A 27,680-nucleotide genomic window follows, 5' to 3' on the forward strand; every position below is an offset into this window, starting at 1 on the left:
GTATATTTTAATTCATTGAAAAGAATTTAAAATTAACTTTCTAAAAATGTAGTACACTTGATATTTTCCTCGATTCCTCCTCGAGATATAGAGTTTATAAAAATTCGCCCACTTTGAATAACTAGGCTGTAATGCAAAAAAATCTAGCTGTGAGCAGCAATTAAAACAAAAATAATATTTGCAATAAGAGATGCAGAATTTTATAATAATTTAAGCTATATTTAACAACATCAACACATTTAAACTATATCTAATAACCATAAAAATAAATAGCAAACCAAGACATGAGATTTTGATACAGGTGTTTGACATACCGACCGTCTGCTGTAATCGACAGACGGGAACGTTTTTGAACATTTATCGCGGAATTCATTAACTCCCTAAGATACCCTCGCATAACCGCTGAGTACTTCTAATTCTTGTCTAGATTATTTTTATTATTATTTATTAATTTAAAAATAAAAACCTTTATTCTTCAGCAAAAGATAAAAATCCATAGGCAGTAAGTCCAGCAGCCTCGACCGTCGACGGCTGGGATCTTGGTTAGCTATTCAATTATTCTCGAAATTGGCTGCAAAAATTTGCTGATAACTTCAGCGTTCTGAGGCGATGCTTTGTCTTGCTGGAAAAATATGTTTTCGAGTTCCATTAGGGGCAGATCATTAATAAGGGCTTAACTAGTAAAGCCTACTAGTTAACAAAATATCAAGTGTGCTGTATTTTTGAAAAGGTAATTTTAAGTTCTTTTTAGCTAATTAAAAATATACGGGGTGTTCTAAATAATAAATAAAATTTGCTAAATATTAGTTTTCGTATATCTCCTATAGAAAGGGTGTTTCCTTATAAAAGCATCCAATTTGACCCACCCTGTACACTGTACATGCTCCCGATACCTAATCTTCACAATACAATAGGTCCCAGCGACGCGACGCTCGGCTCGGGTAAATCCCTATTTAACATATTGGACTCCCCTACTAATAACTGTTATTTATATTTAAATATACCTACTGTATTTTTGTAATTTTTATATATAGTAATTAGAGAATTTTGATGCATAGCAATAAAACAAATCTGCAGGTTATAATAAATATTTACTAATATAAAAAATAAAAACAAACTACAACAAGTTAATATATTAAAAATAAATAAATAAGAATTAAATTTGAACGTGTTCCAAATCCTTTAAAATATCACATGTATTCGGTCTTATATTAGACTCGGTATTCCAACATTTCGTAAATATGTTTGTAAACAAATCTTCGTTATTTTTATCACACGTCGGTCGTATATTATGCTTTGCTACCTAAAAATTGATAAATCGAAAATGGCGCGTTCGTTCGAATAGAGCCCTGAAAGTTCTTACATTATAAATGATGCTCTCATTGCTATCGTAGGCCTCAAAAGGCGTTTTCCTATATTTTATTTGCCAGAATATTATCCCTAAGGAATAGATATCACTTTTCATTGATGGGCTTTTACCTAGGAGCAGTTCGGGAGCAGTATAGATTACCGTACCCTAGAACGAAATAAGATTTAAAAGCACTCCCAGGTGTTCAATGCGTAGTATAATATAGCAATATACAGTATGTAGCAATATACAGTATTCAGCCAGGAAGTGGAAAACTCTACAATAATATAGTAAGTATAGTATAATATGCCAAATACTAGAGGCTCAAGTTGCAAAACCCGTCCTATCCCAAAAACGTTGTTTTGGGATAATATGCAAAAACTGTTTTAGGAAATGTTTGATTAGAATAATAATATGAACTACATTCAGATGAAAAAAACGCAACGAAGAAATTTTCGCTCAAATTTAACATTTTTGTTAATTTGTTACATTTTTGTTAATTTTGGCCCTATTTTCATGAATTTTTTAGCAAGCTGTATATAATTATATCAACTTTAATTCGCAAAATAAGGTTTTTATATTCTTTTGTATTTGGCATATTATACAGGGTTAATCGAGGGGTTGTTTTTTTTACCATACCTTTAAAAAACCCTGTGCAATAATTTCGTGTAAATTTACCTAAAATATAATTTTACAGCCAGAACCATGACTCCTGAGCATTTTGTTTTTCGATTCATGTCAATACATGCTTTGGTTAACGCGATCAATTTGCAATTTTTTCAATTATCATTACTTTTTTATGTAATTTTTTAATATGATGACATGTTCTTTTTGGTGAATTTTGTCTGCATTGGATACTGTATACTAAATTAAAAAAAAGACTACCGATACAGTCCTGGTTTTAATAATCATTAATAACGATAACAGGACTAACGATATTAAAGAAAACATCTGTAATACTGAAGTATAAAAACAGAAAATTATGTAAAAAATAACCTACTACTTTGTATTGCCTCCCTTGGCTGCTATAACTGCTTGTATACGTCCTTTCATAGTGTCATTGAGGCTGCATGTATCATATATTGCGTTGTGCTTTCCCATTCTTCTTTAATAACCAAGCCAAGTTCATTTAATGAAGCTGGTACTGCTTCGCAACCTCTAACCCTCCTGCCAAGCATTTCCCAAACGTCGAACATGATGGGCAGTTTATAGTAGTATATAGTTCACAATAATCACCAAAGCCGCTTTGTCATATTGAAAAATAAATGATAATTGAAAAAATTGCAAATTGTTGGTGGCAAGTTCATCTCGCTCTTAAAAATTAACCAAGGAATGTATTGATTTTATCCAAAAAACAAAATGCTCAGGAGACATGGTTCTGACCGTAAAATTATATTTTAGGAAAATTTACACACGAAATTAGTACAAAGGGTGTTTTAAAGTTAAGGTAAAAAACATCCCCGCGATTAACCCTGTATAATATGCCAAATACTAGAGTTTATAAAAAACTGAGTTTACGAATTGATATAATTATATACAGCTTGCTAAAAACATCATGAAAATAGAGCTAAAAATAACAAAAATATAACACTTTAAATTTGACCCAAAATTTCTCCAATATTAACTATAGATTTAAAGAACATTTAGCTCAGATATGATATGGTAGACCGGATAAATCTTGCGTTGCCGAACATATTGTTGATAAAGAACATTGTATAAATCTTAATAATTTAAAATTAATTAAACAAGTCTCAAATTACAGGCAATTAGATGCATATGAAAGCATCAGAATTATTAAATGTAAAGATAGTATGAACAGAGACAACGGTCCCATTCCTTCAAGTTCTTTGTTCCTACTACTCTAGTGGCGGAAATCTAACTGTTACGCTCAGTGGGCTCTGACTCGGTTGGCTAGATTTTGCAACGCCCACTCGGTGCCCACTGAGCGAGTATATAAACGCTCAACTTGTAGATTGTACTTTAGTTTATTAATCATCTGCTGGTGATGCTAACATGGTTAGCGAAACGAGCGTCCAGTGTAAAAGTAAAAGTGTTTTGGTATATTGTGGTGATTTAGTGTTTTTATTTTGCTGTGTAACACCAAAGGTTCCAACCCTTAACTGTAATCTCTATGTACTTGTTTTTCTTACATTGTGCTTAAAATTACTCAAATTATCACCGATGCTGACCGAATTTCCAAAATCACAAATCTTGCATGTATTCTTTTGATCAACCAGGATATTTTTTGGTTTCAAATCTAAATGTAAAACATTGTTAGAATGGCAGTAATCTAATCCTGTTGTTATATCTACGGCAAACTTTTTTAATGTTAAACTATCATACTTTTCGCCACAGCTTTCGAGAACATCCTGTAAAGTAATGCATTTTGGGAGATGCTCCATTATGATTAAGTTATATGTGGTAAATTCTGGATTGGTGATTATGTTCAATGTTTTCACTATGTTAGGGTGACTTAATAACAATGCATTTTTTTCATTATTGCTAGTTTCTTTAGCAACCACTTTAACAGCTACTTTGGTTCCTAAAATACAAAATATGAACTGTAGCTAGACCTGAGCGAGACTGGCAAAGATATATCAGATTGCCAGTCCCTAAGGCGAAACTAAAGACACAATCTGATCTTGATTTTGGGTCAAGACCGACCAGTATAAGACTAATGCAAGATCAAGACCAAGCATATAAGACTCTTGCCATCTTGTCTTTTTTGACGTTTTTATTATATAAAAGATTACTTATTTGTTCAAAATTATTGTACTATTGATTTATTACAAACAGTATTTTCCCGACTATTGCATACCTACAATTTTATAGAAAAATAAAATATTTTATAGGAAAATAAAACAAATTATGAGATTTGAAGTGAAACTTCTTACTAACAGCTATTAAATTGAAGGATTTGAAAGATATTTATATTTTTTATGTATTCTTTTTATAAACTTCAAGAAAATTATAGTTAATATAAAACCGTATTCTATTCCAGCTTTATAATTTTATGATGTTTTTTTTTAATTCTTATTAAAACACGATAATTGTATTACCCGGCTGTAATTATTTAGAAAAAATTGATTTTTATCTGTAGAATATGCTGCCGAAGTTTCCGGAATACAGTTCGGACCACCCTGTATATTCTGCGAGAATAAGTGTTCCAGAAGAAGATTGTTCCATTTGAAATAATGAAGAAAAATACACAGTATTTAGAGTACACCCCTCAAAAAAAAAATTCTTCTATTATTATAGAAAAAGCCACTTTCTTTATGAAAAGCACTACAATAATATGATTCTGTTAAGCAATAAAAGGCAAACTTACGTGAAAAAAACTATAGTAAACTTTGAACTGAAATATAACTTACTAACTATTGCCACTGTGACGTCTGTTTCTCGTGATCAAGTAGTATACATTTTATTAAATTTAATATTTAAATTTTTTTATTAAATATAATATTTAAATAAATATAAGTTATGGACACACTAGATGTCATTAATAATAGATATGGTAATCGCAAAACAATTTCCGATGCACGTGATCAACTTTGAGTGACAAGCGATGGCGACAGCGCTGCCAAATTGTGATGGATTTATGAGATGAATGTTAATTGAAAATTGACAAAAAACATATTTATTATATTATTTTTTAAAGAGTTTTACGTTTTATTTTTAATTTAATAATTAGTGATTAATTGATTTATTTGTTTTATAGCTTCAATATACAACCAAACCAAACTTATTACATATTGGCAAAAACTAATCCACTATGAAGATTATTATAAGCGTTATTATGGGGTTATTTATTTATTGATGTATAAATCTTACAACGCCATAAGTGCTAATCACAAGTAAGAGGGTGCTATTAATGCACAAACTAATAATCACAGAATTTAATAAAAACTAAATTTAAAAGTGGTATAATGTGCTAATCAATCAAACTTACTTTTCTGACTACAGTCAAGGGTTATAAAGGACCTTTATTGTCATGTTCCCGTTCAAAATAGTTAAAAAAAAACAGGCTTAAAAAAAAGTTACAAGCTCTTTACTTCGACTGTTTAAATGCTTCGGCATATTTTCAACACACAATTTCAAGAAATGCAATACAAAAACTCGAAAACTTGACTTCTTAAAATAACTGTTTGTGCTTAAAAATGCAATTTAAAAAAAAACTATGAAAATAGGCAAAAAACGAGAATTACTCAAAAAGATTCAACAACAACACGATGTTACACAAAATAATGATTGACACTAAGGGTATGTATATGCTCTAATAAAGGACAACATTGCTGAACACGGCGCAATGTGACCAACATAGCGATAATAAAATTCGGTTTAAACTAATTTTTGTAGCGTGAATCTAAATAAAATATCTGTTACAATTATTTGCTCTATAAAGTAAAATGGAGAGCTGCTTGGTATCTTAAATCATACAACAAATTTAAACATTTTTGTTAAAATTTTATTTAGTCAGGTTTATAGACTTTAGTGTCAATGTCGTGTCGATATGAATGATGACGTGCATCGGAAAATGTTTTGCGATTACATGTTTTCCCAACTAATTCCCCAATCTTTTTAAAACTTGAACACTTTCCCTACCTTTGTATATTCCTTGAAATACGGTACCAAAAGTTCCCGTTCCTAAAATTGTGGTTCTCTTTTTTAATTTTCCCAAACCGCTATGAAATAATGTTACTTTATTGGGAGTATTTAGTTCCAGACTTTTATTATGAATATCTTCTCGAGAAGACGAATTTACTTCTAAGAGATTTTTAAAATTTCCAGTCTCATTTTTGGGAAATCTGCTTGGAACTTTCAGAAACTTATCATCTGTCACAAAGTCTAGTTTTTTGGCTACAACAGATCTGTTAAAAGGTGTGAAAATATCATGTCTAAATATCATTTTGGATACTAAAAAGAATATACAGAATAAAAAAGCAATAAAATTTACTTTAAAATATAAACTCACCGGTATGAAGAACGGGCACCTTAAATTTTTGATGGATTTTAAAGTTTAATATATTTTGTTCTATAGTGGGCGTTTGAACATTCTTTAAGCAATTTGTAGCTAAGTTATTTGAATTTTTAGTATCTCTCTCTAAATTAAAAATGAAAGTTTTCATCAGTCAATTATACGAGGGAAAGCAAAATGTTGATATTTTGGTGCAAGTTTGAATCAACCTGTTGAATATGTTGACAAGCATTTTAAAAATCATTTTATCATCTAGGGTACGTCTATTCTCGATAGTTTGTCTTTTGATTCATCGCAATAGCTTTGTTTTTAGTGCAGATATTCGCTTCTATTTTAGCATTGATTTTGAGTCCTCATCAACACACTTATAAAATAGTGTTTATTATTTTTGTAATGTCACTGTCATTGAAAAGTCAGATTATTATTGTTTATCGACGTTTAATCTAGAGATGGTGTTAAGTTCCGAAGTATCTTTAATTCAACATGGCGGAGATTAACTTTTGTACGTAAAAAACATATTTAGCTAGAGTAACACAGTAACACAGACAATAATAATATGATTTTTAAGACATTAACATTACATAAATTATAAACACTATTTTTTAGGTCTGTTGACTAGGACCAAAAGCAAAGGCATGGTTTTAATGCGAAAAATACGAAAAAATGTTAGTCTTCTTTTAAAGCGAATATCTCCAAAAAAATAAAGCTATAAAGCTATTGAGATGAATCAAAAAACAGTCAAAGAAAGACACACCTAAATGATAAAGTGATTTTTAAGTTCCTTGCTTTGTTAACGTACTCCGCAGGGTGCTACAAACTGTCTCGAAAATATCAACATTTTGTTTTCCCTCGTATAATTAACAGATGGAGAGTTTCATTTTTAATTTAAAAAGAGATACTAAAAAGTCAAATAACATAGCTTCAAATTGCTAAATAAATAATCAAAATCGGTCCACTAAAACACAATACACAGGGTGTTTCAAAAACATGTGCCATCTCTCGTGGGGAGATTCCACATGTAAAAATAAAATTTATTTTTCATATCAACATAGGTTCAATTCTGCTTTGTCTCGTAGCTACAGGGTGTTAAAGTCTTAATAATCATTCGATTTATTATAATTTTCTTCCAAGTACTTTTAGTGATTTGAATGAATGCTAAAAAGTGTCGATAAATTCATCAGGGACGTGTATACATATGGGATTATCACTGGAATATTTTGCAAAAAAAAATATGTACGCTACTAACTTTTTTTCTTTTAATATCAAAACTGTGTAGGGTGTTTAATGGCAATTAAACGTTATATCTTGATATTTTGTCGAATTCAGCCTCCTTGATGAGATTTTATTAATCACAATTAATACAATTAAAATAAAAGCAACTTAATAAATTATATATTTTACCTAATTTACTATTAATTATTATTACTATTAGTTATTATTATTACTAGTCTAACGTACAGCAATTTAAAATAAAAAAATAATGGTATTTAAGATAATTACAACAAACCTAATTTTAAAATGTTTTAACATCCTGTAACTCTAAAGCTATGCATTTCCGTACCCATGTTAATAGGTGAGGAATCTAATTTTTACGCGAGGAATCTCCCCACGATGATAGATGAGACATGTTTTTTGAAACACCCTGTATAAAACTTTAAAATACATGAAAATTTTAAGTTGCCCGGTTTTCGTGCCGGTGAGCGTATATTGATTTTATTAGCCTTATTAGCATTAAATTAGTGTTCTTTTTTCATGTTACACACTCATAATACAAAATAAATATGCGTTAAGTTTCATTATTTTCATTAAAAATGTATTATTCATTTCATTAAAAATAATGTGGGCTAAAAAATGTCTTAATTTTTATATTAAATACTAAAATTGCTGCACATAGAAAACAAAAATGTGTACAAGTAATTACAAGTAATGTTTTAAAGATTTTATTTAAGAAGTAAAAATGAATCTTAAGGAGGTCTCAATACATAAGTTATATTTGGAACGATCAGAGTAAAAATCAAAGTAGTATCATTACTGTCAGTGTCAACATACCTTGTTAGTTTATGTTTGTACCTATTTCCTTCACTTTTAGGACTGGCCAATAAATAATTTGGTGATAGACGAGGTGATAAAAACTTAGGCGATAATAAGCCAGATATATTTTTCAACGAGTTTGCCATAATTAACAACGATTTTTGGGATAATACTCTGGACTTGATTGAACCTCACACTAACTGAGTAACAATTATTTACAATTAGTGTATTTGTGTAGAACGGACCGTAGCAATATGTTTTTATCACTTAGATATGTTTTTTTTAATTGTAGGAATGTTTCTTTTATCGCACAGTCGAATTCGATAGTCTTTAGGACTTACTCAATAAGATGTAAAGAGTACACGGGAAAAAGTGTGCAAAAACGATAAATGTTCAGGAAAGCGTTTTTTAATTCAAATTACGCACTGACTTTTATCGTTTTCCCCATTTTTAAATGCCTTTTTTATGCGAGTTTCTATGCGATCGCTATCGATATTCCCGTTTATTTAGATACCAAAAGGTGTAGCTTTTTAAGAGGAAAGATATGCAAATCGGGGGACAAAAATGGGACTTTCATCGTTTTTCCCGTATGTACTCTTCATGTTGAAGAAGAAATAGTATTATATGCAGAATTATCAGCATAAAAATATGTATAAGAAAAAAATATGTAAAGGGAAATTAAAATAACTTTGGTTGCACATCATAATACGACCACCAGCAAACTCCATAAGACGCTCATGGTGTCATTGATGACGTGCACCCAAAGTTGTTTTAATTTCCCTATATATATTTTTTGTGTATTTAGCTGCCCAAATACTAAGAAAAAGTGAATTCGTTTTGGTTCCAAACAGTTTTTAAGTATTGAGTTTTGTTTTGTGTATATGGCGAACTTGGGGGCTTTGCACCGTTTACCTTCAATACTGATTTTAGCACAATCAAATCTGTCCATTGGATAGGGCAAACCAATTTCTCAGCATACAGGGTGCGTCTCAAAAGTGGCTCACCCCTATAACTTTTTTATTTTCTTAGATAAAGAAACGAGATTTGGTATGTTAGTATGACATAAATTAGAATTGATTAACGTATTCAATTGTTTTTGGTCACTTCCTGTTTTACCGGAAATGACTATAACTTTTGATTTTTAAATGGCACCCCCCGTATATTTTTACTTTATTCGATAGAAAATAACACACTTTATCATATGTCAACTTTTGATATTTTAGCTTAAAAATGGTATTTTAAATTTCAATCTAGAGTGCCATGGATGTGATAAAAACACTAATTTTTAATCAAGGAGCCTTGGAAAATAGATTTGGGGGTCTAATAATTTTCGTGTCTTGTCCGGGCCCGTTATAAGATGCCCAAATCAATCAAATGGAACAAAAGTTCATTAGCATATTTGGAAAAAGCATTTTTTTACGAATAAGTTGATAAAAGTGACCAAAAACAGTTGAATACGTCAATCAATCCTAATTTATGTTATATAGTAACATACCAAATCTCGTTTTTTTTTAATTATAGGTGTAAGCCACTTTTGAGACGCATCCGGTAAAGGTTCAGGGAACCTATTACATCTTCATGTTTAGGCGTCCATCATCTAAGCCACCAGCAAAATCGGTTAGAAAAGAAGTTGGCAATTAGGAATATAAAAAGGTTTGCAATAGAACACTGCAGTTTTAGTGATCATTAAAAAGATGTCCCACATGAATCGTTTGAGAAACGAACTGGTCCCAGATTGCTTTCTCTGACAGGGGAAAATTAAGGGAACAAGTTATTAACATCGTTGCAGATACCACCCAGTTCACGAGAGGTTTTTATTCTAAATTGTCTTGTTACCTGATTGCTGAACTATTTTCTTGAATATATTTTTTTCAAAGACCGTTACTCATAATATAATGAGTTATATTTTTTACACATTTTCCCTATTTTTTTTTCTCTGCTCAGAACATGTACTCCATTCGGATACCTCTATCCACGTGCCTAGTTTGGTTCCAATCGACCTATAATTAGATTAGAGGCATCCGTAGGTTCGAAACGTCGAGCGCGTCATCCTGAAGCCCATCCCACCCTGATTAACATGTAAACGAAATGTCGTATCTCGCGATAGCCTCTAAAAGAAAAGTAAAAGAGGCTTTTTTAATACAATCTAATAAAAATAAATGTATTGCTCATGCATCTGTAGATGTTAGTAATGTATGGCAATCGCTTCTTTGATTTTAAAGAACATAACATAAATAAACATAGCATACGTAAAAATTAAAAATAATCATACAGAAAGTTTGGGGCTTTTTGGTTTTACCTTTTTAAGTAATTGTTATCAGGTACTAATTGTTAATTTTGAAGTTTAACTTGATATGATGTCATTTTAACAGATTGTCAACGGTTTTTGTAGACGTATCTGTTAACTAAAGTGTTCTATCTAAACTAAAGTCTTCTCGAATAGTTGAATTAAATATTTTAAATAGTTTTTTTTCTTTATTCTTTGTATTTTTTTTGCTTCCGACGACGGAAAGAGATAAACTTCCCGAAACGTTAAGCATTTTTTTGTTCGTTAGGCAAATTTTTTTGGTTTGGGGTTTGGTTTGGTTCTAAACCTAACTTCTGACAAGTAGTTTCCGTTTGGATTAACGCCAGAAGTGTTTACAAAAAATAACTATTTTATTTTGTAGATTTTCTTGCAGTAGCGAAATACCCATATAGGATTTTTTGGAAAGAAGTTTCACTTCAAAAATCGCTTTTCCAGTCATGACTAAGTTAAAAAGAATGCCCAGTTCAGTTGAAAAATAATGACTGGACGTTAATAACCGTTCTTCTTCGCCAAAAGAGCGAAGAACGTACTTAAACAAAATCCTTCTAGTTCCCATAGACTCACCTTAGAGATAAGCTCATCGTGATTGGCCAGGTGGGCTCGGCAGTGGATGCACGAGTACGTGCGGTGGCACTGTGGCAAGTAGGCCTGGAACGTTTTGACCATGGCGGGCGGGGAGGGAGCGCAGGGCGCGGGAGTACTGCGGCTGGCCGATACCGCGGGCCATGCGGACCCGTCACACCTGCAACAAACACAAAATACATCAGTTTTCTTTAGAATTACCTTAAGTATATCAAATATTAATAAATAAAATATTGGATAGGTGTGCAAAATACAGAGTAAAATGGTATAAAAAATTTAGGGGGGAGGGGTGATATTGTTGGCTGTTATTTCTAAATTACTGTTGGAAATAGTGGCCGGCCGTAGCGCAAGTAGAGAAGCGTGTCGATCTGAAGTGCGAGAGATGGGATAGTACTGGATTCGATACTAAGCCAGTACGGTCGCTTTATTTATTGAAATAAAAATATTGATTTATCTAAATAGAGCGACCAGCGAGCCGCCACCTCAAGGAAGGCAATGGCAAACCACCTTGAGTAAAATTTGCTTTGTACAGCCTCTCAAATAGTGCCGTTCGGATTCGGCGATAAACTGTGGGTCCTAGGTCCCGTGTACTTGTGAAACACTAATGACACACATCACAAGTACATGGGAAAGGTAGCCAACGCTCTGTATAGAGTATGGCACTGTAAGAAGTTGGAACTAGTGATGTGTACTAGGCCTGTCGCTCTTCTAGGTATTTGAGTAACGCGATTTTGGACCGGTATTTTTTGTAAGATCGTGTCGCGCTCCACAACGAATCAAGAACATGTTACTGAAGAACGACGATCTTAATAACGACAAAACCATAAATTATTTATAATTTGCAAATAAATTATTTATAATCGCTTTTGATGTTAGCTCGAACCGCAGTAACCGCATAGCGCTGTGTTTCGCCCCAGCCGTCGCTCTTCTAGGATCGCGATTTCGTCGGTCGCGAACAGTATTAACTGGAAATGGAACTGGTACGTAGCATCGCGCGATCGCGACCGCTTCGTCTGTTGCGAAGAGATGTAACTGGAACTGGAACTGTAACTGGTAACGACCTATACCGCGACGTATCTCGCTCCAGTGCCAGTAGTCGCACGACTGCTGGAGCGCTTGTAGGGTCGAGTTTTCGTAGGTCACGAACAGTAGTAATTGTAACTGGTAAGTACGTAGCGTCGCGCTTTCATCGGTCGCTGTTCTAGGCATTTTTGATTGATAATAAATACATATTAGGTACATTAGATAGTTACAGATAAACACTTTTACAAAAATAAAAAAAAACAAAGAAGAAATATGACCGAAAAAAAGGAAATTTATAAAGGTACTTTCAATTGATAAATGTAAAAAATATAAACCTATAATACCAATTAGAGTTATAAGTCTGCAAAGAAAGAGAATTACCTTTTACTAACATACGGGAATAAAGTTAGAATGATTTTATTTTGATTATCTAACATGAACATTTTACTTCTAACTTTTTCACCAATAATGAATATACGTAGATAAAAACATACACGTAGATAAAGAAATTTAGCATATTAGGAATAATGATTCAAATTATGTTACTTTTTATTGTTTAAGCTAATCTATTTCTAAAGTAAACAGATATAGAAAAAATATAATTATCTTACAAATATATGTATTTTAATTTAAATTTTAACGGTTATAACGTGTATCAGAAGAATATAAATCTAAACAGTATTGACCAAAATATAAAACTTATAAAAAGTCATTCTTCAGTCTGAAGGAAAGATGGCGAATAAAAAGTATTGAATACTAATAAATTATATTATTTTATATTTTTTATGTAAGATTTTTTTTGTTCAAAATTAATAGGTAACATAACTAAATTCTTCTAGCCATCTGCATGTTGTTTATTGTCATACTGAAAAATTAAACGTTTCCTTTGAAAAAGAAAACTGTCATCAAAAATGTTTTCGCATGACTGAAATATATTTAGAATTCTAGTAGATATAGATAAATTATATTATTAGTGCTCACAATTATTCAAATCTTTGCCAAAATCATCATTATAATTTATTATTCCTTTTTAATCTGCATAAAGAATTGGGGGCAACTGTTTACAACAAACACATTTTTATTGTCAATAAAAATAATTAAATTAAGAATTTAGTAAATCAATGGGTTTTCCCATATTTTATATATTTTGTTAACTAACAAACAATGGCAAAACTTTGTCCGGCAAAACTTTGCCGGACAGCTAAGCTACCTTCAAAATTATATGTTATTGAATAACTAGATATATTATTATGATATTATATATTAAACACATAGTAGTTATCATGAAGAAAAGTCGATGGCATAATCGACATAATCACATCAAAATGATACCAGTCAAATATAATAAACTAGAGAGTTAGATTTGTGTTTTTAGTGTCAAAAAAATAATGTATCTGTTACGCTCAATAGTCGAATTCGGGCAATGCCAGAAAAAAATACGCAAATCTAGTTTTGAGCAAGGAATATTTCCCAAACCCGAAAAACCAACTAACCAATGAATTAACACCCTCCAAATAACCACGCTAACCAACTCGTCAAATAACTAAACCAATCCAACCAAAAAGAGTGAAACCAATGCAATCAAATCACACTATAAGCAAAAAAAAAATAATCGAATAAAATTAATTTTTCGGGTTTGGGAAATATTCCTACTCAAAACTAGATTTGCGTATTTTTCTCGGGCATTGCTCGAATTCGACTATTGAGCGCAATATATCTAACTTCAAAATAAACAGAAAATAACAAAATCTTCAAAATGAACAGGGATGAAACTAGAAGTTGCAAGTAAGTGGGCTAAACACAATTTGCAATATCACAGGAAGCAACAACGACATAGTTTAATAACAATGTTTAGAGATATTGTAAAAAGTAACTCGTTTCCTAACAATGTATGGAAAATGGTCTAAAATAAAACTAAACTAAAATAATTAATGCAGTGGTAAAACAAAGTCGAATGAATATTTGCCCGCGAGCGACTAATGTCAGATAACCGGATACTTTACGAGCTTCAATAAAATATCGCTCTGCACCGCTCAAATCTTTATGTTTATGCGCTTTTTATCTTTATTATGTGTATTTTATATTTTATTGCTATCTTTCAGTCTGGCGAACGAGTTTCCAAACAGGTCTTTAACCGGTGCAGTAGTAATTGCCAGTAGCGGCTCGCGAGGCAGCGAAAATATATTCAAATATCATAATTATTATTATTAACATATGGTAATCGCAAAACAATTACCGATGCACGTGATCAACTTTGAGTGACAAGCGATGGCGACAGCGCTGCCAGATTGTGATGGATTTATGAGATGAATCTTAATTTAAAAGTTACAAACAATATATTTATTATATGATTTTTTTAAAGATTTTTACGTTTCATTTTTAATTTAATAACTAATATTTTAGTAATTAATTAATTTATTTGTTTTATGGCTTATTTTACTTATTACATATTGGCAAAAACTAGTCCATTATGGAGATTATTCTAAGCGTTATTATGGGTTCTTTATTTATTGTTGTACAATCTTACAACGCCGTAAGTGGCAATAACAAGTAAGAAGGTGATAGTATTCCATAACTAATAATCACAGAATTTAATAAAAACTAACATAGAAATAACATAGAAAATGGTGTAATCTGCTTAATCTGCTGGTTCGAGATTATTTTTTTAAAACACCCTGTATAGCATTTTTGGCTTATTTTCTGATCGCTTTACATAATCCTAAGATATGTGTAAATATATTTCAATAGGATTCAATGATATTAATAAATAAATAAATAAATTATATTTTTCAGTCTTTCTTCTATAAAAATTATAAAAAATACAAGAATTCTCTCTTTACTACTATTTGTACTTTATTCAAATAGGGTCTACTATTTGTATTGTTCAATAAATTCATAAATAAATATCAGAATCTTACATTATACAGGGTGTTCAAAATTCTACGCCAAACTTTCTAAAATATAAAATAATTTTTCACCGTCTTTTAAATGGAACAGCCCTGAATATGATTTGTTTAATAGACGGAGAATTAAAAAATGAACTTTTTTGTATTTAGAATATTTGAAATTTTTTTCGGTTTTGTAGATATTCGCGGTTTTATATTTCATATGGCGTTTTCCACAGTAAATTTTTATCAAAGCCACCTAATGATTTTTCTCTATATTTTACCGTTGAAAGAGCCATATGAAATAATACCGCGAGTATCTGCTGCGAACCCATTAAAAATTTTGAAATGCTCTAAATACAAAAAAAGTTATTTTTTAGGACTTTCAGATTCAACTATATTTTCATATTTTTTTTTAATTTTCTCTACAACGGTATGAAAATTTGGAACAATATAAACGGGATTAACCATTTTAAAACAAGCCAAAATTTTTTATGAAAAACGCATTTTTCTGAGAATATTAATAATAAAAAAGTTTTTCCTCTTGTAATGACAATCCGGGATATACTGTTATGTTTATTTATGATATGTTTCTTATAACATAAACATATAAAAGTTTTGTTTCTATTACACAGTTCTTAACATAACTGAAGTAAAAATTAAAAACTAACAAACAATAATAATGGTCTTACATAGTACACTAATACAAGGTGAGTTTTCTACGATGTTCTCTATGGCAATCTTGGAAACTACTGATGGAGGTAGAGAGTCGGTTAAATGGGGAAAGAATTACAGTTTTGTGGGATCATAAATATGCGCCTTTCAGATTTTTGAAAAAGTTCATGGCTTACTAGATATTTTGAAAAAACCTATATGTTTTTTTCTCAGAAAAATTACTGAGTTATAGTGCCTCTCTTAATTCATAAGTTCTTTTGTAAACCTTGTTTTTAACCATACCGCATAAAAAAAATCTAAAATGGATATTTCAGGTGATCGACCCCTTCCTATCCCTGAGTTTGCATAATTATGATATAAATAATATTTGACATTTCTTTCATTATGGGAGAGGGTCATAATAAAAGTCATGTTTGAACCACTCTATTGATGATTGTAACATTGCGTGATGATTCTAACATGTCTTGAAAATCGTTCTCTAAAAAACGTAAGTAACGTTCACCGGTCAACGTATATCCTCAAAAATGTATGGCCAAGAAAACTAGGACCAATAATCCTACACGCTTTTCTTCATTTGAAAAATTCATATTTACAATTTTTGTTTATTTTAATTTACAAAGTTTGGATGTGACAGTTTCACATTTCTGAGAGAAACGACGATTGAACTTGTTTCCACGGCTAACTAAGTGAAATTGTTTAAAAATGGCAAGAATAGGCTATATAACGCAGTAATTTTTGAAAAAAAAAAACATATTATAGCTTATATCGATAAAAAGCTTAAAACATGGGGCTTTTTACTAAGTCATGGCTAACTATGGTTTTCATTTAAAAAAAACATGTTTGTGTCATATCAAAAATGACAGGTTTTATAAAAAAAAACGGAGGACGCAACGTCATTAAGGATGTGATTATCTACAACTTTTATCTGAAAACTTTTTCTCTATTATAATGGAATTAGGGACAATTTTTAAAATAGCCGAAATTAGTTTTTTTCGAAATATCTAGTAAGACATGAACTTTTTCAAAAATCAGAAAGGCGCATATTTATGACCCCACAAAACTGTAATTCTTTCCCCATTTAACCGACTCTCTATCTCCAGTAGTTTCCGAGATACCCATAGAGAACATCATAGAAAACTCACCATGTATACAGAAAGTTTAAAGCTTTCTGATTTTACCTCATTAACGAATTGATATCACGTAGTAATTGTTAAATTAAAGTTTGACTTCATATAATGTCATTTTAACTTACGAGTTTTTGGATTAAATAAATTGTATTGCGATACTTTAAGCTTAAAAATGTTTACTAGAAGACCCTGTAGTTGAACATTGCTTTTTTAGAACCTCTTTTAGTGCGAAGTGAAGTGTACAAGATAGCTTAATAGCCGTAAAAAACTCATCGCAACTTTATTAGAATATTTTGAACGGGAAAATGGTAATAATGGCCCTTTATGTCTTTATGTCTTCTAAGTGCTGTTAAGAAGGTGAGTTTTGTTGATGTAAATAATAACTATTTATCGAGCTATTTATATATTTATAATTAATGTATTTGTGTTTCCCAAAATATTTTGATTAAAAGAAAAAGTGTAAAAGTGGGTAACGCTGTGCTGGTCAATCACGAAAAGTTTATTTGGTATGAACTATATGTAGGTATAATTTATTGTCAAGTTTTTTTAATATGGCTTTTATATTATTTCTAATAATTAATGATGGACTAAGGATAGGGTTGCCAACCGTCCTCTATTCCAGAGGACAGTCCTCTTTTTGATCTCACTGTTCTCTTTTCTCTCGCGTATTGAAAAAGTCCTCTTTTTTACACACCAAACTCAAAATCTAAAAAATATTCATCTATCGCCACACTGCTCTAAAAAAATTGTTAATCTGTGTCTTTCGCTACTTCCACTCTATTGTACAGAAAAGAAAATGAAGAAGAATGTGGAAGAATTGTGGAAGCGATAAACATGTTTAACTATTTTATGTTTATTTACTCTTAGCTTATGTTTAAAAAAAGTTTTGTGGAAAATGGTTTGTTTTATTTTAACAAGTTTTGTGTATAAATATTTTTAAGAAAGTAAGAAAGACCATCAATCGCATACCGTTAACATAAATTTTTGGTAAACTCTAGACATTTGGGCGATATTTCAAAAATGTTTCGCCTGCGCCTCTTTTTTACCCTCTCGTCCTCTATTTTTTATTACGAAAGTTGGCAACCCTAACTAAGGAAGACCTCTGTGATTCCTTCCTACTCAGACCGCCACTGAGAATATTGCATTAAAGTTATTTATATTTTATAATGATATGCAAGGATATTTTATCAAATAACTGTTGGAAATAGCACGAGTTGCCGCTAGTAATTGGTCGTAAACAACCGACGGGAACAACAGCAACAGCAATAGCAGCAGCAACAACTAATGCACGGGATTAATGTTGCATTAATTTTCGTTTCTTGAACTGAGACGCGAAGGTCGAGGTTAATGAATTTTAATGAAGCGCCTGAAAACAAATAATTAATGGCACAAAGGCACTTAACTCATGCGGACGATGATAGGGCTTCGTTAGAGATGACGACGCCCCCAATCTAGTATTATTTTGCAAATTAAAGTGGAGTTTTCGGCTAGCAATATGTGAGAGTTCGTTGGGAGTTTTGCTTAGAAAATTTCAGGGAATTCTATCAAATTTATGTCTAATTTAGAATTGCCGGAAATAACACTGGTTTGCAAAAAAAAATCACAAGCTCTGCTCTGGTACAGTTCCTGCAGATTCTTATGTAAAATGATGTCCTGAATCCAATTAAAACATAAAATAACTCCCGATTTTTATGTTTCACTACTACCCATCATTTTCGGTTATCTATCGGCTACTATACTCTGTTTTTTTTTCTCAGGTAAGATTTCGACAGACGATGACAGAAGAAAAGCAGATGACGTCCCATACCAATCTATTTATTTTACTACAAAAAGTTTCTAATAATTTTTAAGTTAACTATGGATGGGTTTAAATATAAATCCGTCATACGTCGTCTCTTGTTGTTTTTAACCAGTTTTATTGGTTTATTTCAAAAATGGCAGATCGTATTTCAATTTTATTGGTTTGACGGAACGATGAACGACAAACGGATGCCGATGCGTATGAACTCGCCTTTAGATTTTTGACGCTTGTCAAAGTCTTGCCAAATTGTAGGTTATAATTTTGTGTCAACTTTTGTCAAGTACCCTGCGTTTTGGAAGATGATGCATTTTGATTCGTGTTATTACGTGTGTTTTGTGTCTTTTGAAGTCAAGTGGAGGAAAAATCAAGTGAAAATTAACTGTAGACCCAGAGCACAGTTTATGGTTCATACTCGCTGCCCAGGCAGAAAGTCTTATACACCAATAAAGTTACCATTAATAAAGTTCGTATACCATCTCGTCGTAGATAAGTGCATCTCGAATATGGTAGAAGGAACCTACTAAACACATACTAAAAAGTGGAGTAGCTGTAAAATATCGACATCACACGATAGGTAAATAATGGATTTTAGTACTGCAGAAAAATAATATCAAAAGGTACTGGTTTAAAAAAATTAAGATTAAAGTTAAGTAATCAACCTTTAAGGTATAAAATTTGGTAAATGTTATTATTAATAAAATAGTTTGCTTTATTTATGTTGTTTTATTTATTCCTGTAGAATATTACAAATTTGTATTTGTACATAAGTTATATTGATAAATATAATCGTAAATGCGGGTTTCAAAGTTTCATAAAGCTTGAAAGTAAGAAATAGTTCTTTTTTATATTTTTTTGGTATGTGGTGTCTTGTTCTTGTTTGTTTTGTATTATAACACATACCGTTTTTTATTAAATAAAATAACTCGATTACATTTTTTCAGTTTTATACAGTTTTTTTTCACAATATTTTGAAGTAATCACTTGTCAGTCAAATTTTAAATATATTAATTTCCTGCTATGCGTTCCAGTTGTACCAACTTATTTCTTTGTAAAATAAAATAAACTACTTTGAAAAAAAAATGACAGACACATCTATCACTGTCAAGGATCTTCTCGTTGGACAGACTATAGCACTTTTCGATAATAAGTAGTCGATAAGTTTCGATAATAAATAGTAGATACTCAATAGGCCGGGGCGAAAAAAAAAATTATGGATTTTTATCTTGTCATACTTTTAAAAGTGTGTAGTTTTGATTAAAACTTAAATTGCTTTTTTGGTTTTGACAAAAAAATTGAGTTTGACCGCGCCCCTCCCCCACTGAAAATGTCAAAATATGAAACTCAAAATTAATGGCCGTAATAGTGTTAAAACTTATCCATTGTGCTTTAGAATGACTCAGAATTAAAAAAAATATGTTTATCTTATCATTTACTTGCGCCCCTGTTTACTCAAAAATTTATATGTCATATATGTATATAGGGGAGAGCGGGTACAGTTGTAACAGTTTTTAGAAATTTATTTTTCAAAAATAGAACGAGAAATTTTGCAAAGTGTACTTATTATCTTTAGATAGCCTAGACATTTATCATCAAAATGCACATAATAAATCGAAGGTATATTCACCTATGTAGTCTTAAAAAATTTGTATTTGTTTGTATTTTATTTAAATAACGGAAATGTGTTATATGACAGAGGTCCAAACTTCTAGCAGCTTGTCGAAATCGAAGATTTTCGTTCACAACCAAACCCGCAGCCTTTTTTATAAGTCCGAGATATAATCTAACAAAAATAAATGCTCATGCATCTGTAGAGATTAGTGATGTATGGCAATAGTTTCTTTGATTTTAAAGAACATAACATAAATAAACATAACATACGTAAAAATTACAAACAAATTAAAAATAATCATACAGAAAGTTTGAAGCTTTTGGGTTTTACCTTATTAAGTAATTGTTATCACGTAGTAATTGTTAATTTTGAAGAACTTGATATAATGTCATTTTAACAGAACGGTTTCTGTATAGACGTATCTGTTTAAAAAAAGAACTAAAGTGTTCTCAAATAGTTGCATTTAAATATTTTAAATAGTTTTGTTCTTTGTTCTTTGTATTTTTTTTGCTTCCGACGACGAAAAGAGATAAACTTTCCGAAATGTTAAGAATTTTTTTGTTCGTTTTGTTTATTGGTAGACCAAATTTGTTTATTGGTAGACCACTGCTGACAATTAGTCTCCGTTGAATTAACGCACCAGTATTTACAAAAAAATAACTATTTTATTTTGTAGATTTTCTTGCACGGGCGGTAGAGATAAATTTCCATATAGGACTTTTTTGGAGAGATGAATCCGCCACATTTTTTTCAGGGTTATCATCGTTAATGATTTATTGATTCAGAACTCATACCAAAAATATTCACATTTTATAGTCTACCAGGTATACACTATCAATGCTAATTAGTTGCCTATTTTATATATCTAAAACTGCAATAGAAATGTACTATAGGTATATTAAGGTGCGTATTCATTATCCGAACGAATGAACGAACGAACGAACGAACGAACGAACGAACGAACGAACGAACGAACGAACGAATGAAAGTGCGGTATATTTAGACGGGGACCGAACGCATGCGGCCGTTCGTGCGTTCGTTCGCTCGACCATCCGTTTCGAGTCGGTACATCAAAGGCGTTCGCCAACAAATGCCTCCGGTCTTCTCGTGCGGTCTTTGGTGCGGTTCTATCGTACGGTCCCCGTCCATACCACTAGCGAACATTCGTTCGTTCGTTCGTTCGTTCGTTCGGATAATGAATACGCACCTTTAAGTAACTTAAAAAATATGAACACTATCCTAATCCTATAAAATTACCAGTTGAGATGACCCAAAATCCAAATAAAATTTAATTAGAAGATTCGACACTAAAATTAAAAGAAGTACTTTAAAAAACTAAAAAAAGACACTTTATTGTGATAAAAAGCTCACGTCTTGTGTCTTGTAAATCAAAAAAAATAATAAAAAAAACACTTTATTGTGCTAAAAAGCTCGTCTTATGTCTTGTAAATCAAAGTTGTAAACGATATTTTATAATTTTTTTATTCATCAAAATTTTGCTTGAAAGATAGAGGTAGAAAATTGTTTAAAAAATTTAAATTTTAAAAATCTAATCTACTGTTAGTGTTTTAGAAACTTTCAGCTAAAATGTAGCTATACCTAAATAAACACAATAAAAACATTCGGTACAGGTTGGATTACTCTTTTCCATTATGAAAAATGGGATTAAAGGAACTTTTATTTTTTTCCACATTTTAATGAATTTTGCATGCTATTCAGCAACTTCACCGAAAAATCCTTAACACAACAAGATTATAAAATAGTTCATTATTACAGCATAAAAATGGAGTTGAATAATGATTCTATTTTCCCCATAATTCAATAGGTTCGTAATGTTAGTTAGCACAATATTGTAATGTAAAAGTAACATAAATTTAATTTTATAGTATTAAAGAAATATTTTATGGTATTTGTATTTACGATTTATAATATCTAACATTATGAGAATTTAATTAATTAATTTAAAATGTTATATAAAAAATATGAAATAGGTAATTTAGATTCGTTGATATTTTTTCTCAATAATTTATCTCATTTCTTTGTGTAAGTTTCTTATTATTATTATTATTTAACATTTATTATTCATTTGTATTTTTAGCACATTTTCGATTTTTATTGAAACACTTCGATAAAAAACGTAATCTAGGTATCTAGCTTTTTTATAATGGGCTCTTTCACAAAAAATAAAATACCCAATTCAAGGACAAAATCTGAAATAGAAGACTATTTTCAGTATATTTATCCAAAAAAAAACAGTTCCATGACATTGAATAATTTTTTATAGGTCCTCAAAATTGCTTTAATTTGAAATAAATTTAAAGCGCCAATTGATGACGTATGAAAAATACGCCCAATCACATTGCAGAACCGTGCTCGTGCGCCAGCCAACAACTGGCAACATTGCGATTTGATTTGACCAGCACCACCTCAACTTAAGGCCAATCAACATGATATGGGCAAGGCAAATATGGCGGCGAAGGCAGCGCATTATTAAATTGTTTACCTTTAACCTGAAAAGCCGGTAGTGGTTTCTCGTTCCGATTGCATACCAGAAATAATTAATTATCTCTAGTTTGTTGTGATTCTGCAACACGTTTGTTTAGTTCTTAGTGTTCAGTGCATGGTGTGATCAGAAAATTGTGATAAAATAACAGTGTAATAAAAATCCAAACCAGACATTCCACATAGGGAACTTCAAACTTTTGTGCTTGTCGTAATCCTCTATTATTAATTATTTTAAGGTAAGAACTAGAAGTATTTATCAAGATATTACACCTAAATGAGTAAAAAGCCTTCACCGCCAGTCTGCATAGTACTTTATAATGGTTACTTATAATAATCAAAAGATAGGTATTAACATTTTATTGTAGCATACCTTTTACATGCTCTGTTCCAAATTGTCACGAGAATTATAGAGGGGGTCACAAGGTTTCTGCTTTTATATTTCCCAAAAATGACGAGCTTCGTAAAAAATGGTTGACAGCTATTAAAAGAGATAATTTCACTCCTACTAGTAGTTCTCGGTTAAGAAGTGCATTAAATATGCCTCAAAAAGGCCAAAGGCCAAAGCCCCTGTTACCCTAGTGAGGATGTAGTTATGGCTACTGCTTACACTTACCTCACTATAAGTAAAATATTGGAAGAATAATCAAGCTTTTTACATCAAAAAGATCACAGAAAGATATTGACAACATTCACATTTGAAAATATAAATGGCCTGCCTGGATGTAAGTCTTTTTTTAAGTCACAATTGCCCCTCACATACGTCAGAATTTATTATTAAATCCATCTTGTTCAGAATATCCAATATTTTATTGAAGAACTATGCAAAAAAAAGGAATGACCTTATAAAAAGGTATTTAGTTTTTTTTTCTATATAAAATCTTGAAACACATATTATATTATTTAGTTATCCTCACCTATTATAGTTTAAATTTATTCCCATTTGTGTAATAGTGCTAAACATAAGAAAAATATTCCATATTTTTTGACCCAAGCCAGTGTAGTTTATAATTCCAAGAGCATTTACCAAGGCTTTTACTAAGACAAGTAACTTCCTATACTGTCCATAATAGTATATATTTATCAAACGTGCAGTAAATTCTAAGCTATGGTAGGTAAGTGTTTGCAATTGAATATTTAGTTTATATTGCTATTTTCTGTCATATATTTCTGGTTATTTCTTTTTCCGATGATTCTGAACACCCTATATATGCTACCTCAAATTTGAATATTTACACACTAGTACACTACCTACTTATTTTCCGAGAAAATATACCTTTTTATAAAAAGTAACTAACTGATGTTTTCATAAAAGTAATAATACAAAAAATTCCATACCTATGTGGAGAGCTTTAGACTCCCTGTATATATAAAAAATTAGTAAAATATTACGTAATCTAACCCGACATTTGTGTGAAAAATGTCTATTTGGAAATAAAACAGGTTTTAAAATACGCGCCAAATAAAGCACTTCTATCTCCGCCATATTGGAAAAGGTTCAATGGCCTTGTGTGGAGGTGGTGGTGTGTCAGCAAGATGGCCCGGCCGTGTTGCCGCTTTTCAACATGCCAGGTGTGACGTATTAAAAATAAAGTGCGGATTTTTATTCTGAGCTTTAAATGGATTTTTATTCTGAGAAATTAATTGCTTTATTCAATTATGCTAATTCCAAAATATAGTGAAAGAGCCCATTCTTAAATCAATTATTTAAAAAGTAATTCATTCATTTAATAAATTCAAATGATTTCAGGTTCATTCTTGTTTGTGTACATGTGCTGATGTTTTATTATTTGAACTAAGAATTGGTCTCACATTGGAGATCCTCAATTGCTGCACGTAAAATCATATATATTTTTCATCATGTATATTTGTTACTTTTTAAAATTTTCATGATACATTAACATTCAGCTAACAAATTCCTATTATAAAATATTACATTCATTCTAATAATCGGACTTTTACTTTCTTTACTTTCAACTAAGCAGCTAGAATTTGATTTTTAATGTCCAATTAACAAGATAATGATTACCTTGAACTATACCCATGAATAAGTATAGGTAATAAATTGTAATGTTGTAATTATTTACAGCTCTACAGGATGGTCCGAACCGTATTCCGGAAACTTCGGCAGCATATTCTGCAGATAAAAACAAGTAAAAAAGTTCGTATAAATATATGTCCTAAAATGCTTAGTTTCGGAGATACAGGGTGTAGAAATTTCATTTTTATTTCGATTTTATCCAAATAATTTCTGAAGTGACGTCAGTATTTGGATGAATATTAGTGCCTGGGAGTTTGTTGACATGAGAAATTTGATTTTGATATCAATGACTTCTGCCTATACCTCAATTCGCGAACTTTGGAACTTTCGTCACAGATTGTCATTCTCTCTCTTATCCATGTTTATCACATAAAATGGAAATTTTGTGTCAAAAACGTAAGTCCATTATATTGATTACATCGTACGATTATTTTTTCTTTTTATCCTACTGATCACATGCTGATCACTATTATTACAGATAAAATATTTACGTCCTTGTCCGATAAGCACGAATAGAAAAGGACAAACATCGTATTTGTATTACCCGCCGAAATTGAACAATACGGAACGCCGACTGTCCAAGTTGTCGTTAAATTTTAACGGCTCCGATAGTTTCCCGTAAATACTTTTTTAAAAATACAAGAAATGTCCTGAAATGAAAACTATACTAGGTATTTACTATAGTTGGTCTGTACTACTTTGCTATAAATATCGTAATCTTAAACCATACAGGGTGTTCAAAATCCTATGCTAAACTTTCTAATATATAAAATAGTTGTTCTTCCTTTTTTTAATGGAACACTCTGTATATTATGTGCTGTTGATGAAAAATTAAAAATGAACATTTTTTGTATTTAAAGTATTTAAAAATCTTTAGCGGTTCCATTTAAAATAAAGCAAAGAAAAACTGTTTTATATTTTAGAAAGTTTGCCATAGAATTTTTAACACCCTGTATGATTAAAGATTACGATACTTATAGCAAATTAAATAAAGAATAAATATAGTAAACAGCTAATATAGTTTCGATTTCAGGACATTTCTTGTATTTAAAAAAAATAAGAAAGGCTGAATTTTTTTTTTATTTATGTAGTAATTATTCTGAAACTAACAAAACATATTTAATAATATCTTAGGATTATGTAAAGTGATCAGAAAGGAAGCCAAAAATGGAATAATATACATGGTGTTCCATTTTAAAAAATAATCCCGATTCGCTGACTTTTTGAGCCACCCAGCCACCCCGTAGAAGTTAAATTATTTTCGACAAATACATCCTAATATATACTTTCAGTTTGCACTCATACAAAATTCCTAAGTTTTTTTATTATAGGAGCAACAGATGCACGACTCACTGTTGCCGGACTCGTATAAAGTAGTAGGAATGACTTTGAACCGTGGTAACCCCTATTTGCGGCCACTTTTTCATTGGCACCCTGTTAAAAGTGTATTCACTTATTCATAAATATATGTAAATATTAGGATTTGATTAACTACATGATGAACGTAATAATCCTGCACCCGATCTTAGACTATGATCATTCTCTAAAATTATTCAATTTAATTTTTTTTGTAAGTCTCGAAACAAACGAGATAATGGACTTTTTCGTTGATACACCCTGTATCCTAGTGGTGTATTTTTGTACTGTATATATTATGTTATGTATTATGAGTCATATTCTTGTATTGTCTGTTGTATTTTTTTGTACTTATTGTACATTTGGGAGTTTTTTCAGAAATATATAATTCTATATTCTGTTTTCTCCCATTTCCAAGAGTTTTTTTGCACATCCCGAATATCTGGCTGACATTATGTTATATTGCTAACACATCTATTTTTTGATCTTAGCTTTTATCTTCACTACACTTAATCTAAATACAGTAAACATAATTTTAATATGTAGTGTTTCAAATTTTAGTAGAATCTAATTTTTAGACATAGAATCATTTTTTAGTAGAATGATTGTTTGTAAAGAACAATGATAAACATGATTTTTAATCATTTCTATTATTATTAACTATTTTATTAATACTTTTCTTTGATAAGCTGTGTGGTTCTAGAAACCATTTTCAGAATAAATTTGTCTTAAAGATGAGAGTTAGGGTTTAGTTCTTTTTAAAACTAACGCTTTTATAGTTTTTGGTCCGTATATTATAAAATGTTGTTTTCTAGCGACAAATACTTTTTTTGCAAACAAAAATATATAGTTCTTGGTAATTACCTAGTTCTTTTCATAAAATTTATAATATTTTTTTAATTTATAAACTAAATATTTACATCTTACATTGTAGATATAGTGCAAAAGCCAAATTTAACGTTAACGGTGTAACGCTAACATAAATACAATTGCTCTCTACTAATAGCGATAGCATCTCAAATGTTGACATCTATCTTTGAATAAGAAGACTAAGGAAGGAGCATATCAAAAATCTTAGGTACACCGCGATGGGCCTCAAATATGGCCGACTTAAATTCCGGTTTATCAGTGTCGTTCTAATTTTATTTAAAAAATATAAAACTATGATGTAGGGTAGACGTGGGGTAGACTCAATAATTTGTTATTTTATTTTACGTTGTGAATAAATGTTGGTAGTTATTAAAATTGTTAAAAAAATATATAATTCTAATAAAAATAGATAAGTTATAATTATAAGATTGATTGACTTACCTGGTAAGGAAGATCAATCTTGATTATTCGAGCATCGTAGTCCTTCTATGTCAAATTAACGTATCTAAATTCTTTGACATCTAATCTTTGACAAGTAATAAATAAA

General features: G+C 30.7%; 2 protein-coding genes across 5 annotated transcripts in view; both read right to left on the bottom strand.

The window, feature by feature from the left end:
* Positions 1–27,680, bottom strand: part of LOC115885808 (protein yippee-like 2) — a 417,160-nt gene that overhangs the window by 17,047 nt on the left and 372,433 nt on the right. For 3 of the 4 annotated variants that reach the window (XM_030904833.1, XM_030904830.1, XM_030904831.1), the window contains one exon: positions 11,227–11,404. In XM_030904833.1, the coding sequence (XP_030760693.1) occupies positions 11,227–11,328 (102 nt within the window). In that variant the 5' untranslated portion in view covers positions 11,329–11,404. Of the gene's footprint in view, positions 1–11,226; positions 11,405–27,574; positions 27,593–27,680 lie in introns of those variants that run through there. The other variant, XM_030904832.1, reaches the window with a different exon arrangement.
* On the bottom strand, positions 1,081–8,617 carry LOC115885807 (serine/threonine-protein kinase mos). The gene is made up of 5 exons (XM_030904829.1): positions 8,373–8,617; positions 5,951–6,216; positions 3,499–3,890; positions 1,364–1,516; positions 1,081–1,303 (listed from the first exon to the last, which is right to left on the bottom strand). The coding sequence occupies exons 1-5, from the start codon at positions 8,498–8,500 to the stop codon at positions 1,157–1,159; spliced, it is 1,086 nt and encodes a 361-aa protein (XP_030760689.1). The 5' UTR covers positions 8,501–8,617; the 3' UTR covers positions 1,081–1,156.

The sequence above is a fragment of the Sitophilus oryzae genome, unplaced genomic scaffold, assembly GCF_002938485.1.
Source record: "Sitophilus oryzae breed Bouriz unplaced genomic scaffold, Soryzae_2.0 scaffold_41_pilon_pilon, whole genome shotgun sequence".
Lineage (NCBI taxonomy): Eukaryota > Metazoa > Arthropoda > Insecta > Coleoptera > Curculionidae > Sitophilus > Sitophilus oryzae.